The sequence below is a fragment of the Cebus imitator genome, unplaced genomic scaffold (assembly GCF_001604975.1).
Source record: "Cebus imitator isolate Cc_AM_T3 unplaced genomic scaffold, Cebus_imitator-1.0 Scaffold314, whole genome shotgun sequence".
In the NCBI taxonomy this organism is placed as follows: Eukaryota; Metazoa; Chordata; class Mammalia; order Primates; family Cebidae; genus Cebus; species Cebus imitator.
In genome coordinates this window covers 2,379,073-2,396,490 of record NW_016107629.1, presented here as the reverse complement: position 1 = coordinate 2,396,490, position 17,418 = coordinate 2,379,073, and the positions used below count along the sequence as shown (strand labels likewise).

The 17,418-nt window shown below is 34.6% G+C and overlaps 1 protein-coding gene across 5 annotated transcripts in view; it reads left to right on the top strand.

The window, feature by feature from the left end:
* VWA8 (von Willebrand factor A domain containing 8) overlaps positions 1 to 17,418 on the top strand; it is a 386,591-nt gene that overhangs the window by 257,080 nt on the left and 112,093 nt on the right. For all 5 annotated transcript variants that reach the window (XM_037729667.1, XM_017503777.2, XM_017503778.2 and 2 more), the window contains 8 exons: positions 352 to 460; positions 2,237 to 2,375; positions 4,514 to 4,713; positions 10,722 to 10,832; positions 11,755 to 11,819; positions 12,255 to 12,380; positions 13,526 to 13,635; positions 14,612 to 14,766. In XM_037729667.1, the coding sequence (XP_037585595.1) occupies positions 352 to 460; positions 2,237 to 2,375; positions 4,514 to 4,713; positions 10,722 to 10,832; positions 11,755 to 11,819; positions 12,255 to 12,380; positions 13,526 to 13,635; positions 14,612 to 14,766 (1,015 nt within the window). The remainder of the gene's footprint in view (positions 1 to 351; positions 461 to 2,236; positions 2,376 to 4,513; positions 4,714 to 10,721; positions 10,833 to 11,754; positions 11,820 to 12,254; positions 12,381 to 13,525; positions 13,636 to 14,611; positions 14,767 to 17,418) is intronic.

The following is a 17,418-nucleotide window of genomic DNA, read 5'->3' as shown; positions in this document are numbered from 1 at the left end:
AAAAAAAAAAAAAAAAAAAAAAAAGTTTTTCTGTACTCTACCAGAAATTTAGATGTTAAATTACTCCAATTCAAGGTAGTATGTATGTAAATCAATTATATTTGTCATTAAGATAAAAGCAGGACCTTGCCTTACCTTCTGAGTTTCTGAAATGTCGGATCTTTTTTTTATCTGAAAGTATATTCTAAACATGATTTTATACACTGTCTTTTAATAAAATGAAGTATAACTCACTTCTAAGTAAAGCGTTCTTCAAATTTATTTGTGTGGTTGATAATAGATGGCTTCTTATTTTTTTCCTATGACTTGTATACAAGAAGAAATATTTACTTTGCATATCATTCTTAACAGGTTGCCTCTGCCAGAACAGACATTCATGGGCTACTGGACAATTGGTCAGGCAAGAAGTGGGATGCAAAAACTCTTGTGTCCAGTGGAAACTCACCATATAGACATAAAGGTTAATATCATCATTATTTTCTCTTAAAATACTGAACCTTATAAATTTTGCTGTGTCTTCCCTGGAGGTAATCCAAACAATCTCAGAAATGATTTGTTATGATGTTATTTTAGCTTCTACTCTAACTTTCAAATCAGACTGGCCTCTCAGTAGACATTTCCTAAAGGGTAGATAGAATTTCTAAAAAGCTAATTGGATAATGAGAGTCAGGTATGTTATATATTTTCCTAGGAAAGTTACACTGTGATAATTATCTTTACTTTGTATGTGCTAATAGGATTAAAACCTTGTGCTTTTTTATTTTGGGCCTCTTTTTAGCCACATATTCTTGCCAGGTTCGGTCTTCATGTGAAAGGTAAAGGAAAGAAGTATCAGTCACTAGTTGCAATAGAAATCTTGCTAGGTATTTCAAGCAGAAAGAGATTTACTGTGAGAAAACAGATGCTTACAAAGTCATTAGAAAGGGCAGCAGAAACAGAAGTTGAGGGGCAACATTGGACTTGTAATTTCAGGATCAGTATTTCTGCTTTTGCTATCATCCCTGCTGCTGAGGGCAGCACAGTAGAGCAGTGTTAGCAAACATTTTCTCTAAAGGACCACATAGTCAATACCTCAGGCTTTGTGGCCAATAGATTCTGCTGCAACCACTCCACTCTGCCATATGGTGCAAAAGCAGCCATGGCAGTACATAAACAAATGGATGTGGCTGTGTTTCACTAAAACTTTATTTAGAAAAAAACAAGCTGTGGGTCAGCTCTGACCTGCAGACCATAGTTTGTCAACCCTCATAGTAGAACAAAGTTAAACACACCGAGACATGCTAATCTGACAGTTCATTTTTGTCAGAGCTTCCTTGTCTGCTATCACTGCAGGAAGATGGTCACTATCTCCTTTCTGCCTTCCATATCTCATTCAAGTGCATTTAATTGGCTAAACCTAAATCATTTCTAGAACCCTTTCTAAAGGTGGGATGAGAAATGCAGTTTCTTACTTCCCTATCCCCCAAGATATGAACTAGATAGAAGAGGGGTGGTGGACGGGGGACATGGATGCCAATATCTAGTCCAAACATTTTTGATTAATTAAGGACTGCAGGGCGGGCAAATCACTGGAGCTTTGCTTACTTCTACAGCATTCTTTCAGGAAGTCATATCTAAGTACCCAGAGCTAATATCCATAACATTAAGTTAGTTCATCTGCTTATTATTTATGTTGAGTAATTATCACCATATGTGAAATACTTTATCTTTCATAAGTAACACAAGTGTTTATCAGTAATTTTGATTTGTTTTATTTTTTAATTTCAAATGCCACGTTTCTGCATTTAATTTTAAAAACCCAGGTTTAACCATTACATTTCTGTGCAATGACATAAAAATTCTTCTCCACAATGGAAATATATCACACTCTGGCTCATTCAATTGCAAATTATTCCCCTGGTTTGGACAGCTCTGGGTTCTGATACTTGGAGTTCAAAACTGGCTCTCGCCTTAGGAAGGAATGAAGAAAGGAGAAATCCTATGGGATTTTACATCTGGTATATTTTGTGAGTAAAAAGAAAAATGAGAAATTAAATAAGACAGCACGTGTTAAAGCATTTATAAATGTAAGTGTATGATATTGTTATTGTTATGAGTACTAAGCCTGTCAATAAATTGAGAAAAGGTATAATAAGATATTAAATACTTGAATGTAAAGTTTATATTTTGGAAGAACTTTATTCTACATTTTGGTGACAACCAAAATTTCTTAACTTAGATAACTGCTTTATTATAGGGGCCAGCAGTTATAAATATACAGGCGTATCCAATAGAAAGACATGAAGAAAGATCCCTAAACTTTACTGAAGAATGTGCCTCCTGGAGAATACCACTGGATGAAATTAATATAATCTGTGACATTGCTACATCATATGGTATGTCTGCTTAATCTTTTGATCTTTCTTTCCTGCATATGTTTTTTTTTTAAAGAGGGATTAAAATAATCTCTAGACATCAAAAGTTTATGATAGACTTGGTGTCTGTCATTCTTGGATTGAATAGCAATTATATGTAATTTAGAACTAATTTCCTCTAACAACCTAACAAAATGCTATTGTGGAATCCACATAAGCACTGCTGAGTTTGTATGCATATGTCTGTTTCTCATTACAATTGTAGCACAAAGTTAAACACACCCAGGCATGTGCTAAAAATAGAAGGGAAAAAGAAAAAACATTGGGTTTTTTGGCTGGGATTCCAGTTTGGTGATTACATGAACCATGAAAGTAGGGCTAGAGTGATTTGCAGTCATTAAACTTCACATTGTAAAGAATGGCAAAAAAAAGGATGTGAATTTTTGGCATCCACAATTCTGGGCTGTTACCAATACCTACTGATTCATGCAGTGGGCCCTGGGTATATTTGGGTAGAAGTTCCTCAACTGCTGTTGGTTACTAAGGTGATATAAACTGAAGTGGCAGCTGGGGGAAGGGAGAGAATCTCTAACTTGACTAATATGAGAATTATTAAGACAAAAATTGATGTCTTGTTTTTGTGCCTGTAAGTTCTATTGATATAGTTTATTCCTCAAATCTATTTGAAATAAAAATATGTGCTTTTAAAAATGTACAGTTTTTTTGAAAAAGATTGGTAAAAGATACATATAAATCGTGTATCTATATGTTTAAGACAAAGACTGAACTGTATTTAATGGCTGCAAAAAGAGAAAACATTAAATGTGTTTCTTAAGTACATTTCTGTTAACACTTTTACCGTATTCCCAGTTCCCTAAGTTATGCAGGAAGGTGCTCAATAAATGTTGAATAGAACTTATTTGTGTTGATAATGGAAGTATTATAAAAGATCCATAAATTATAAATTCTATGGTTCTGATAACTGAAACTGTAACATCTACAGTTCGCATTGCCCCCTAAATAATATTTGTCTTTTTCAGTCCTTCTGTTGACTTGTATTTCTTTTCAGTTAGCTTATTTATTTAAATTTACTATATCTTTATATAGAATATGATATGTATAATATGATATCGTAATATATATAATATATTGATATGGCACATATGCACCCACACAGACACACACGTGTTCCAGATTTTTCAGGGTAGTCCCAAATTTAAATGATGTATTTTATTGTCATATCTTGTGTCTTCATTTGGGGTTCAGAAAAATATGACCACTATAACACAGATACCTGGGTGATAGTTGATCCTGATAGCATTTATTATGCAAAAGTAGCTTAATCCCTTACCTCAATGGAACCCACATAAGAAATTATGAGAGACTTAGTCCACAGTCTAGCTACTCAAAGGGAGGACCTCAAACCAGCACCATTAGCCAAATCTCCTGGGAGTTTGTTGGAAAGACAGAATCTGAAACCTGACCTCAACCCTCCTGAAGCAGAGTCTGTAGTTTTATTAGATCTCCAGGTGATTCATAGCCACTTGAAATTTGAAGAAGCACTGACTTCTCCAAATGGAAGGAAATGGACTTAGGTACCCAGATTGAAAAGACAGAGATTTTACAATAAGAAATACTCAAATTTGAACAAAAGCTTGGAAAAATAAGATCCACAGAGCTAAGATTTTTTAAAAATTGAATTACTTATTTACAGCAATAAATTTTAAACAGCTAGTACTATCTGGAAAATGTAAGATTAGCAGATAGAAGACGTTAACCAACCAGTGACCAACAAGAGAACAAGAGATCAGACCACTGTAGCATTAAGCACGTTGCTGTCACACAAGGAAGAATTTCCTGACATTGAGGATTGTTTAATATCGAATGGCTTTATCACAAGATATTGTGACATTCTTTGGGGAACAAATAGATAATCATTTTTTTCAGATTCATAGGTGTGATCGTCTATCTACATTTAGGGTCGAAACTAAGCTGTTTCTGATGGTCTTTTCAGCCTAATCAAGCCATGATACCAATCATCTGCTGAGTTCCAACTCTATGTTCCAAATGTGTTTTCATGATTCAGTTTTCACTAGACCTCTTGACCAATTAGAAAACTGTTTGCAAACCACAAAATTAACACCTTTTTGTCATTTCAGAAAATGAGGAAAATACTCTTTGTGTAGTTACATGCAATCCCATTTCCCTGTATTTTATGAATATGGCTGGAAAAAGTGGCTACTTTGTGGATCTTTTTGATATCTTCCCAAGAACAGCCAGTGGCGTTTGGCACCCTTTTGTGACAGTGGCACCGCTGGGAAGTCCCCTCAAAGGTCAAGTGATTCTCCATGAGCAGCAGGTAATGCACACCAGACTACAATTTTGTGAAGAATAACTTACATGGAAGACAACAGTGATTAGAAATCTGTAACTGAAAAGATGTGCTTTCATGACAATCAAGGAGAGGAGCTGGAGGGATCAGTCAGGAGTTGCATTTTATCAGTACCACAAAGGCAGGCTAATACCTTCCTTTCTGCAGAGACTTCGACATGACCTATAAACCTAGAAACAGGTAAGCCAGGGGTTTTCAACCTCGACACTTTTGACACCTGAGGTCAGATGATTCTTTGTTGCCAAGCTTACACTCTCTTTGGGGAGATAGACAAGTAAACTAACAAATGAACATGCCAGTTTCAGGTAATGATAATTGTTGTGTATGGAAACAAGGTACTGTCCAAGGGAGTGATGGGGATGGGGTAAGAGGAATTGAGAAGGTGAATGGTATTAAAAAGAGTGCTGATATTTCTCCTTTTAGGAGATGACATTTTATCTGAGACCTGAATGATATATTTTGGTAGAGACAGCCATGTAAATACACCAAATGGAATGCAATGAGATCCATCAGTATCTAATGATGCTCAAGTTATATCTATCATTACTATGGATTAGTATACTAAGATTGTACTAATGACAAGCACAGATGCCCAGAGTCAGGCTAAAAATAATTCCAAACAAAACATATAGATCAGAAGACGGATTGTGTTTTAATTAGTGAGACTTCTAAAGGTCTAAGTTAATCGATACAATACCAATAGAAAGGAGCCTAATGTTTCTGTATACCTATTGTCTATCTAGTATATACCAAGTACTACACTAAGCATATTCATTCAACAAATATATATCATGTGCCACCTACTGGGGATACTGCAGTGACCAAAAATACCCAAAAACTCTTGTCCTCAAAAACTTGCACTCTGATGCAGGAAGATAGATAATCATCAAAATAAATAATTATACCTTAAATTAGCAGGTGAGAAGCAAGAGGGAATAAGACTGCAATTTAAAATAAAGTAGTCATGGATTGCCTAATTGAAAGGGGGATATTTAACCAAAGACTTGAGAGATGAAGAAGAGAAGAGGTATCTGGAATAAGAGAGTTCTAGTCAAATGGAATAGTGGATTTAAAGACCCAAAGGCTAGAAACATGTCTCTTCATCTTTAAAGAAGAGTAGTGGGGAAGATTGAATAAGAGGGAAGTAGGAGGAGAGATAAAGAGGCTACACTGTGGGTTGGACTAGGGGCAAAGTGAAGGGGATAGTGGGAAGCAGGTTGTGTAGAGCAGGAGTCCCCAGCCCCCAGGCCACAGACCAGTATTGGTTCCTGGCCTGTTAGGACCTGGGCCGCACAGCAGAAGGTAAGTGGTGGGCAAGTGAACATTGCTGCCTGAGCTCCACCTCCTTTCACATCAGCCACAGCATTACATTTTCTTAGGGGCATGACCCCTATTGTGAACTGCATATGCAAGATCTAGGTTGTGGGCTCCTTGTGAGAATCTAACTAATACCTGATGATTTTAGGTAGAACAATTTCATCCTGAAACCATCCCACAGCTTCCACCCAACCTCCCCAGTCAGTGGGAGAACTGTATTCCACAAAACTGGTCCCTGGTGCCCAAAAGGTTGGAGACCACTGGTACTGTATAGAGTCTTGTAGGCCATTGAAGTTTCTGGGTCATGACTATGAGTAAAAGGGGAAGACATTAGAAAGTTTTGAGCAGGGAGCTAGCATGATTAAAGGATTTCTCTGGGTGCTCTGTGTGAATAGTCTGTATTTGCTAAGGTAAAATAAGGGAGACTAGTTAAGAGAATGGTGGTTTGGAGGAGGATGGGCTCACAAGCAATGGCAGAGTTTAGCTGTATTTTGAAGGTAGAACCAACAGAATTTCCTAACAATTCCAACGTATGGGGTGAGAGAGAGTAAAGGACAACTGTAAGGTTTAGGGACTGAGCAACTTGAAGTTGCCATTGACTAAGATGGAGACAGAATCAGTTTGGGAGGGAAGCTCAGATGAAATTAGATTCAATTTGAGATGTCTATTAAATATCCAAGTAGATGATAAGACCGGAGTTCAGTGGAGAGCTCCTAACAGGAAATATAAGTTTGGAATTCATTGACAAATAAATGTTCTTTAAAGCCATGAGACTGAAAGAAGTCACCAAGGGAGTGAACATAAGTGGAGAACAGAAGTCCAAACACTAAGCCTTGGGGCAGTAAAATATTAAGAAATCAGGGAGATGAGGAAGAATCAATGACAGAGTTTGAAAATGAGTGACCAGTAGAGTAGATGGATAAACTGAAGAATGTGTTATCCAGAAGGCAGGTGATGAATGTCTCAAGGATAAGGATCAATTGTTAAATGTTGACAACGTAATATGTAAGAGATTGCTTACATTATCTCATGTTATTCTTCCAACTGTCTGGTGAGGTAGCTCTAAGCCATATTTACACATGAGAGGACTGAGGCTCAGAGTTCAAATAACATGTCTGGCAAGTACATAGTAAGACCTGAGATTCATAGCATATTGGATTGACTCTACCAGAATTAAACTTCACCTACTCTCTCACTCACTACAGATTTTGGGGAAAAGATTAGTCAGAAAGCTTTATTTAAAAGTATTCATAATAGGAAAATATTTTTAAATATAGTGTTGTTACTTATGAATATTTAAAGAGCAAAGTGATACTAAGAAATAATACTTTTACTAATCAAGAGGAAAGTATTGCATAATATGTCCATAGTTCATTGAGGAAATTACAACTTTAACTTTAGGTCTTGCCTCCAGAAATTATCATAAATTTTGAGTTATAAGCTTTTTCTAATATTGTTTTTACTTTTTTTAGTTTTACTTTCTCCTAGGAGCAGAGTTGATAAATATCCAGATATTGTTCACAAAAGTTTATCTCCTGAAAATTGGAATGAGGGTTTTATTTTACAGATTTTCAACAAAGTATCGATGCCATTGAATTTAATTCTATAGCCGCAACAATCTTTCTTAAAAAGTAAATGGTATCTTGGTGATTTTGTAATTTAGGAAAACAATCAAATTTGGATGAGACTAAATTTGGAGTATTTAAACAGCCCTGCCACATTTTTAGCTGTCAAATTAACCAGTTCTTTAATACATGTACCAGATTTTTAGCTTCTCAGCAATTTTAATTTCTCAAAAGATCCAATTATTCGGTAATATTGCTGATTAATACTCTATTCAATTTCAATTACTTTCATGAAAGAAAATCTGATTTTTATTGTTAAGCTGTGCTTGACTTCTACAGCCAGCACCTTGCCTCCTCCTGTGCTGCCTTACTTATCCCTTTGGCCACAGTTTCAAGTTTTCCAGAAAACTGCTTCAAAACCCTGAGCAGACCTACACAGCTTATCTGGATACTTCCTCTCTACCTGTCCTCTAAACTGCCTTCTCTTTTCCCAGAGAGTACCCTCTTAACTGTCTATTTTATCGTATACCCTTGTCAGGATGTCAGACCTGTAAAATTCCATGTGAACAGCACACAGCTGTGAAATTTAACAACTGATAAATAATTCTAGTGGAATGAAAAATAAATGGACTGCCATCAATTCCTTTTTCTTCATTCTACCCTAACTAAAAATATAGCCAAAATATTGTAGAGAAGTACTTCCATGAATTCAGCTATTCCTTGTCTTTTTAACATAAAGCTTTGCTACAGATGCATGTCCCTGGTTAGTTTTAAAAGTTGTTCAAAGATTCCTTGCTAAAATAAAATCTTAAGTGAGGAAAGGGAAACTTTGCCATGCCTAAAAATAAAGACCCTCCCCTCCCCCTACTCCCCTTGAGATTATGTGTTACATCTGTACAAAGTTTAGAATTTCAGATTTAGGGACATGGAGGTCATCCAGAGGTTACTTTTCTCCCAGTCAAACACAAACATAATAAAATTGCTCACTTGCATCTCCTCCCTGCCCCCCTTAAAGGAGTGCCAAAGCCACAGTTACATGTACTCATGTGTGACGCAAAATTCTATTTTTAAACCCAGACAGAATCTATCATTAGTCATTTACAGAAGGAAACCATTAACATCTAAAAGGATGGAGAAACAGAACTCCTTCATGTTGCCAATTGCTTATAAACTAAGTACAGCAAAGGCTGGGAATAGTTTTCTGTCACTTACAAAGATACAGTTTTTCAGTTCACTTATGCCATGTTATGAACATATAAGTATTAGACCCTAAAAAGGTAGAAAAATGGAAGACTATACTAACTTATTTTTCTGCTTGATCACATTTGTTTAATCAACTGCTTATTCTTCTGCTTACTCATTTTTAGGCATGAAACATTTTTAGGACTTCCTTTTGCTTACGAAGGCTAATATCCCAAAATTGCTCATATGCTAAGAATTCATTTTAATATTTTACATATTTATTATATAAGAAAGATTTTTCCCATCAAAAAATATTTAATCTGTTATAGAGATTGTAAATTTTTAACTTAATTTTATTTTTTTCTTAAGGAAAACTCTAAGGTATTATTACCATTTTCAAAAATGTCAAGTATTGGTGAATGATACTTGTTATATGTTAATTTTTAAAAGAATATTTCTAATGCACATTCTTAGTGGAGAATTATATCTCATACAGAATGATGCATTCTAAGGGTGATGTTTATGAAAAAAATTAAAACTTTGTCAACATGCTTAGCAAAATTTTTTAATACAGCTAAAATTCAGAGTATACGGTATGAAGTGAGTTATATGGTGCAAATACTATTTTAATTCTTAAGCACTTCCACAAAATTAGCTTGTAAAGTAAAATTAAAACCATACTGAAATGCTAGATTTGCAGATGAATCATTAAATTTTTTACATTTCTGTTTATTTCTCTAGCTAAATTACATGACAGAAGGCAAGGGTCATGATTAATTCATTGTTATATTCTTTATATATTGAATATAAGCTGCTCAATAAATATTGTAGAATAAATTAACAAACATTTAACATTTTATTGTTTTCTATATTTTTCAAGGTTTATATTAATTCTTTGTGTGCTTTGTGACTTTATTTTCTCCAAAAGAAATTCTTCTTGAAATGAAAAATTCACAAGAGTTAGGATAACTGGAGGAGCCCCAAATTTAAAATAAAACAAAACAAAGAAAGAAAAGACACATGCTTAACAATGAGGTCTGACAAATAACTTGCTGGTGCCTTTTTGCAAACCCGTTAGTCTAATCTTCAAACTTCTTTATATTTTAATTTAAAAAGCCAACTTATTTGTATCTCTTTAAAATATTTAATTTTTCTGGCTTTCCCAAAGTTAAGTTTTTATTTTTTGTGTTTCAGTTCATGTATTTCAACATATAAAGTTTATTTATTTTCTTTAAAAACATATCCTAATTACTGAGAGATTATATCATTGCATAGCTATGATCGATAATGCTGCAGAAATCTGTTGTTTGTACATTATTATAGCACCAATTGTGAAGGTTCTTCAAGCTTAGTGAATTTCTAAATGAAAGAATGCTCATTACTAGCTAGTTTGTTGGAGTCTTTCATGTTTCTTGCCAACTCATGTTTATATCTATCTTATACTTATTTTCTAAATTGAACCAAATGAGATAAATGATTTTTTTTAGATAAGTGAGATTTAATTATGCACAATATAAGAGAGCTTTCAACAGAGCATTTTTAAGTATGATTTTGGTACAAGTAGATGACCTTCTTAAAATCATCAATCCTTTAATTTCCTTATTACTAGACAATAAAACAGAATCATGGTTCAACTAGCTTATATTTAAAAGAGAATGGTTTTTACATAAAATATTTAAAGAGAATACCTTTTACATCACATATTTAGAAATGTCTTCCTAAAACCACCAAAAATTGTAAACTTTTCATTAAGAAAAATCATTTAATGTCTTTGTGATATCTCTTAAGCATTAAAATATTGTCTTTGCTTTGATTTGTCACTATAACCTTCACTGTCAGTTTGCCAAGGGATGCTGCTTTAAAAAAAAGAAGAACAAATCTTGAGCTTTTCACTGTTTTCGTCATTTGCAGAGTAATGTCATCCTGTTGTTAGATACCACTGGCCAAGCCCTTCGTCGTCTCATTCTCCCTTCAGAAGAGTTTACATCTAAGAAACCTTCCTGGTGGAACAAAGAAGAAGCTGTAAGAAACACCATATTTGTCCAGCAAATTGCCAAGGATTTCTATTGCTTTCTAACCAGAAAGATGCATGCATGCCCATCCCTTTAAGTGCTTTTTGTTTGTTGTAATGTGCAAGAGAATTTCTTGTTGTGCACATGCAGATTTTAACATGGTATATATAACTATAGATGTGTGTATAATTAAATATCATTGACTTCTTTTTATGACATAATACTTGCATGAAGATTTGCCAGGACTGGACTAACAATAAGAGAAAATGAGAAACTATTTGAATATGGTAATTTTTAACAAATTTCTAATCATGGAGTCAATTTAACCTGTTTTCCAGTTATATAGTTATGTTTTAGATTTATATGATAAAACCATGAGTATAACACTTAATTTCCTCTATTAGAAAAATAAGTGTTTTAGTTTATTAACTAAATTAAATGAGTAAGCAAACAGTTTAGGCCAACACAAGAGTATTTAGTCTGCCATTCAGAAAAAATAATGGATATAAAATAAAGTTTACCCTCTGCCCTGCAAGTCAACATACTTAGGTCTTAAAGGACCATGAGAAAAGTGATTTTTTTAAATGTCATAAATGTATCCTAATCTAAGAAACAAAGAATTTTCCTATGTGTTTATTTTATGGTATAAATTTCATGTTAATCATCAGATAGCCTGTTATTTCTTAACAATGTTTGATGTTGTTTTTAAAAATTTATTCGGAAGAGGTTTTAGTATAGTTCAGTAAATTTTGATATATAGTTTAATCTATTTTACCGTAAGAGTCTTGGGGTAGATAAATAGATAGCATCTTTCAGAATTACATGTTTTACAAGTTGAAGAACTTTATTTTATTTAAGGGGAAGTAGTTAAAGAGAGATATGACTGTATCTGACACATTTAATGTTAATATCTTGTTTTGTTTTGTCTTTAGGAAACTTATAAAATGTGTAAAGAATTTTCAAACAAAAACTGGCTAGTATTCTACAAAGAAAAAGGGTGAGCTCTTTATTATAGAAGGTTGAAACTGGAGTTCTTATTTGGTCCATTCTATTTCCTGTTTTGATTATACTTGTTTACTATAAAATAAATGTAATCAAATTATGAATGTTTTAATATAAAAGTAACTTTGTCCACATTGCAGAAAATTGAGAAACAGACATAAGAAAAGCTAGTGCTCACAATTCCGTGACATAGCCACTACTAACGTGGCAATGGTTACTACTTTCCATTATTTTTACTCATTCACAGGCTGAAATAGTTTAGAATTTTGTATATCCATTTTTTTCAATTAACATTTTTCTATATTATTATTTAGTCTTAAAAACATTCTTTTTAAGGATTGCATAATATATCACGAAATGATTATGCCAGATTACTCAACCATTATCCTCACCATTTCCTTTCAGATACAGTTTTCTTCTCCTTTTCTAGGAACAGCCTGATCGTGCTGGATGTTCTAGAAGGGCAAACTCACACCATCTCACTTCCCATTAACCTCAAGACAGTTTTCCTCGTAGCAGAGGACAAATGGCTTCTGGTGGAGAGCAAAACAAATCAGTGAGTGGCTTTATATAGTGTATCATGGAGTATGCTGTAGCTCAATCTTATTTACCAATTATCCAATATCTTTACTGTTCTGTCTTTCTTGTGTCTGTCTTTTACTGCTTTCTGTGTTTGGCAGCATCTCTATATATGAGACTTATTAGAAAAGAGATGTCTACAGCCATACCACCCTGAACGCGCCCGATCTCGTCTGATCTCGGAAGCTAAGCAGGGTCGGGCCTGGTTAGTACTTGGATGAGAGAAGAGAGGAGGGGAGAAAAAATAAATGTCATTTTTCAGAAAATGACATTGAAATTAGCAGTAAAAAATCATGACTTTGCATATGATCCGTATTTAATTGGGCTTTTTCCTAGTTGTACATCGAGAATTCACTGTATTCTTGCCAAACTGCAGGTACTTCAAAGTAGATTTTCCATCGACTTTGAAGTAGTCTCCATGCTAGAGCTGTTGCCTTTTTATAAATTCACAGAGTTCACACCTTAGAAGTTTCTCTTTTTATCTTGTGTATTCTGGTTTGGTTGTGATTATGTTTGTGTTGTCTGACCCATTGGACTGTTGCACTTCTTGATTAAAGGCAGTGTATGACAGTCAACTTTGAGTACCTTCCCTCATGCACGACTCTACTAGCTAAGTGTAGACTCTTTCTGCCCCTCTGCTGACAAGCAGAAGTAGCTCATTGCAGAGGATTTCTACCTATATATGCATTCATATTTTAAAAATGTTGAAAATAAGTAGATCAAGGCGACTACAGTGGTGAGAAGGGCATCTGTCTCTTAGCTGATCACAGATCCGAAATCATACTTCTCCTTCCTGGCTGATCAAAGAGTTTTATCAAGAGAGGACTCCATGATAATAAGAGTGTGCTTCATTAGAGTTGCTTTTTTTTTCCCTGACAACCCTTTCTCTTATAGGAAGTGTTGGATTTTTGCTTCACATTCATTACTGTGTTGCTGTTGTGCACTGCTCTTTAACACGGTGTTGATAACTTATTTGTTAATTCATGATGAAACTCAAAAACTGCAAATTATACTGGAACTATAAAAAAGAGGCTTAGGAGAATCTAATTTTTCTTAGTCTGACCTTATGACTATTAGAAAAAGAAAAATTTCACTTAAGCTAGATGTTTTGTTTGTTTGCAGGAAATACCTTTTAACTAAGCCTGCACACGTCGCATCTGAGGGCAGTGGGGCTTGCCAGTTGTATGTGCTGAAAGAGGAGCCGCCCAGCACAGGGTTTGGAGTTATACAAGGTAAATTCTATGTCATCTGTGTTTATGGGTGTGAGAGTGCATGCTTGTACACATACTGTCCTCTAAGAACAAAACACCAGCCTATGTTAAGTTTACACCAAAAGAAAAAATTTAGTCACTAGGCCAGAAATAGTAAATAAGAATCTGCTGTCTTTCAAATTGTCATAAGGAAGTTCACTCTTGTGAGCTCTGTCTTTGAATTTTTTTAACTGACAGATCAGTATTTTTACTTACATTTAAGTTGCAAGTCTAATTTAGGATAACATCTTTTTTCCACAGACCATTGGGATTTCTACTTAATTTATCACTGTTTTGAGGGATGAATAGTACTTATGAAAAAAATCTAAAACATACCATTGCCAACACTGGGTTGGGTCAGTTTCACATCTCTTTTCTGCAGGGAGCTATTAATAATAATTTATTCCTAATAAAATTTTGAATTTTATAAATATTTGAAATCACTTTGGGAGGATGCCTTTATTATAAAAATGGCATTTTCTCAAACAAAAGCCCGTGAATATAATTTAAAGCGTTTCCCCTTTTTTAACTTGTTCTTTTCCATTTGACTTGTTAAGAATAAAATCTTGCCGGGCGCGGTGGCTCAAGCCTGTAATCCCAGCACTTTGGGAGGCCGAGGCGGGTGGATCACGAGGTCAAGAGATCGAGACCATCCTGGTCAACATGGTGAAACCCCGTCTCTACTAAAACTACAAAAAAATTAGCTGGGCATGGTGGCGCGTGCCTGTAATCCCAGCCACTCAGGAGGCTGAGGCAGGAGAATTGCCCGAACCCAGGAGGCGGAGGTTGCGGTGAGCCAAGATCGTGCCATTGCGCTCCAGCCTGGGTAACAAGAGTGAAACTCCGTCTCAAAAAAAAAAAAAAAAAAGAATAAAAAAAGAATAAAATCTTGCAAAAAATTAATTCCTGGAACATTTCAGGGGCATATGGTGTCTAATGTTTGTCTGATACTTTTCAGAAACAGAGTTCAGCATACCTCATAAAATTTCCAGTGATCAGCTATCATCTGAACATCTAAGTTCAGCTGTGGAACAAAAGATTGCCTCTCCCAACCGAATTCTCTCAGATGAGAACAATTATGCTACAATAGTTGTTGGTTTCCCAGATCTCATGGTAAGCATCAATTTTAAAAATTATTAGATAAATATTTCTTCCCCTCAATTTGACCTATAATCTGTAAGCCCATTTGAGGGGTAATTAAAAACATAATAATTTTCTGGTAAACATTTTGGATCAAGTCTGCATTCCAAATCAGTTACTAGAAAATATGTTATACCTAAATAGTTTCATTACACTTTAAAAATTAAAATTGAAAGTGTAATGCAATGGTAGAATTTAGTAAGAAAAACAAGTATTGTCCATATGTGGGAGTTCATATAATACAGTTTAAATGCTTAACCTGATGATGATGATTTTTTTAGAATGTCTTCTAGAATTTTTTAAAGTTATTTTTCAATCTACACATTCTATGTATTTTTTAACTTTTAGGTTCAAGTGTATGTGTGCAGGTTTGTTATATAGGTAAATTGTATGTCACAGGGGTTTGGTGTACAGATGGTTTGGTCATCCAGGTAACAGGCATAGTACCTGATAGGTAGTTTTTCAATCCTCACCCTCCTCCGACTCTTCACCCTCAAGTAGATGTCAGTGTCTGTTGTTCCCTTCTTTGCGTCCATATGTCCTCGATGTTTCGCTCTCACTTGTAAGAGAGAACATATGATATTTGGTGCTTTCTTCCTGTGTGAAGTTAAATTTGTTGGGTTGTCATTATTGTAGATTAAATTTTTCAGTAGTCATGAAGATAGTTTCATTTTCCATTGAGTTTTGCCCTGATTTGTCATATCTTTGCAGCATCCAGGTTATACTATAATGGCTAATTGTCTCAATTGATTTTTCTCTTAGATGGACCCTTCTGTTATCCACTGTTATCTATAAAGGAGAAGCTATTTGAATTGACTTTAGGTGAAACTGGGCAACATCATCCTCTGATGGAAATGTGGGAAAATTAATTATAAAAGTTATTTCAGTCCAGGTTGCCATCTAATAACCTTAGATGTAATCCATGTGTTTTGATTACACATTTAATTTTTATAATTTCCTTTGTAGCTTTTAGATGCGATGATAGAATTATTTAAAAATTAAAAATACAGACTCTGCTTGATGATACTCCAATTTTATACGCCTGAAAATTTTAATGTGATTAATGAATGCTGGGTACTTCAAGATATAAGAGATTTGAAATCTAAAACCCAGTGGATAATATGTGGCTTAGGACTCTGACATATGTTTTCCTAATTATCAAGTAAAAAGCATCTACTTTCATATAACTCAAAATGAAATGTTATTGAAATACAATGTTTATAGCAGCCTTGATATGAAAGAGATGCATTTTATATGGTTTCTACAATGTTTGCTGCTATCAAAGAAAAAATATTGGGACTTTTTCTGGAGGTGAAACTATTTTAAAAATTGATCTTCTAATTACCTTCTTCTGATTAAAGAAATCAATATAGAAGTATAATATTACTACAAAAAGTCATAAAATAAAAGCTGAGTTAAGGCACTATTTGTATTAACCTTATAGAAATTCTTTGTAGCCTATAAGACTACTGACATTATTAAATTAAAAAGCTGCATCCCTGCTACTTAGTGTGGTACCCACCACATAGGAGGTATTTAATGAGTGTTTATTAAATAGAAGATTAGAATCAGCTAGGCACCTTTTAAGATGGCAATAATATTTTTAGTACCCAACACAAGAGTCAGGCAGTGTGCTACTCTAAGCTCTGTCATACATGATAGTTAATTTTTATAAAAATTCGATGAGGTTTTACAGATTTAAAAAAAAAAAAAAAACAGAAAGAGTTTATATCCCCTAGGCCACAAAGATTATAAGCCATGGGATTTAAGCTCAAGTGTGACTAGCCAGCCCCCTAACCCACATCCTTTCTACCACACCACACTGCCTCCTTGCTTTATGTGAACTTGTTTGGATTCTATATAAAACTATTGGCAAATGAGTATGCTACCTCTTATTAACCTTTTCATACAGTTACCAGTGGCATCTAAATTATTACTTATATAACTTTTAAAATCTAATACCAAATAGGTGTAAAAATCTATAGCAAATATCATCCTCAGTAGAGAAACATTAAAAGCATTTTTTTTCTTTTTAGGACTAAAACAAGGATACCCACTGTTACTACTTCTATTAAACATGGTAATCATGTCTTAGACATGATATATAAAGAGAAAATTGATAAATTGTGCTGCAACAAATTTTAAAATTTGAGCTCTGTTAAGAGAATGAAAAGACAATCTACAGACTGGGAGAAAATATTTGCAAACCACATTTCCAACAAAAACTGGTATCTAGAGTCTATAAAGATTCTTAAAACTTAATAGTCAGAAGGTAAATAGCCTAATTTTACAAATGAGCAAGCAGTAGGCCAGTATGAGGTATCAAAGATCAGAGCCCAAGCAAGGTAAACACATCTGTGGTGGGGAGATGTAACCACTAGTGATGGACATTAAGTCCAAGCAGGATGAAGATGGCATTCCTATGAAGGGGCAGCCTGGAGTGGGTTGTAGGAGCCCACGTAAGGGGAAATATGTGTCCCTGTGTGAGTGTGGCCCCATATGGGCTGTCAGGACCCAAGCAGGGAGAGTGGAGCATCTGCCCAGAGAGTAAGGTTAGTGGTGGAGATGGGAGATGGGTCACATACAGTGGGCTTGAGTAAGAAAGTAAATATATGAAGGGTAACA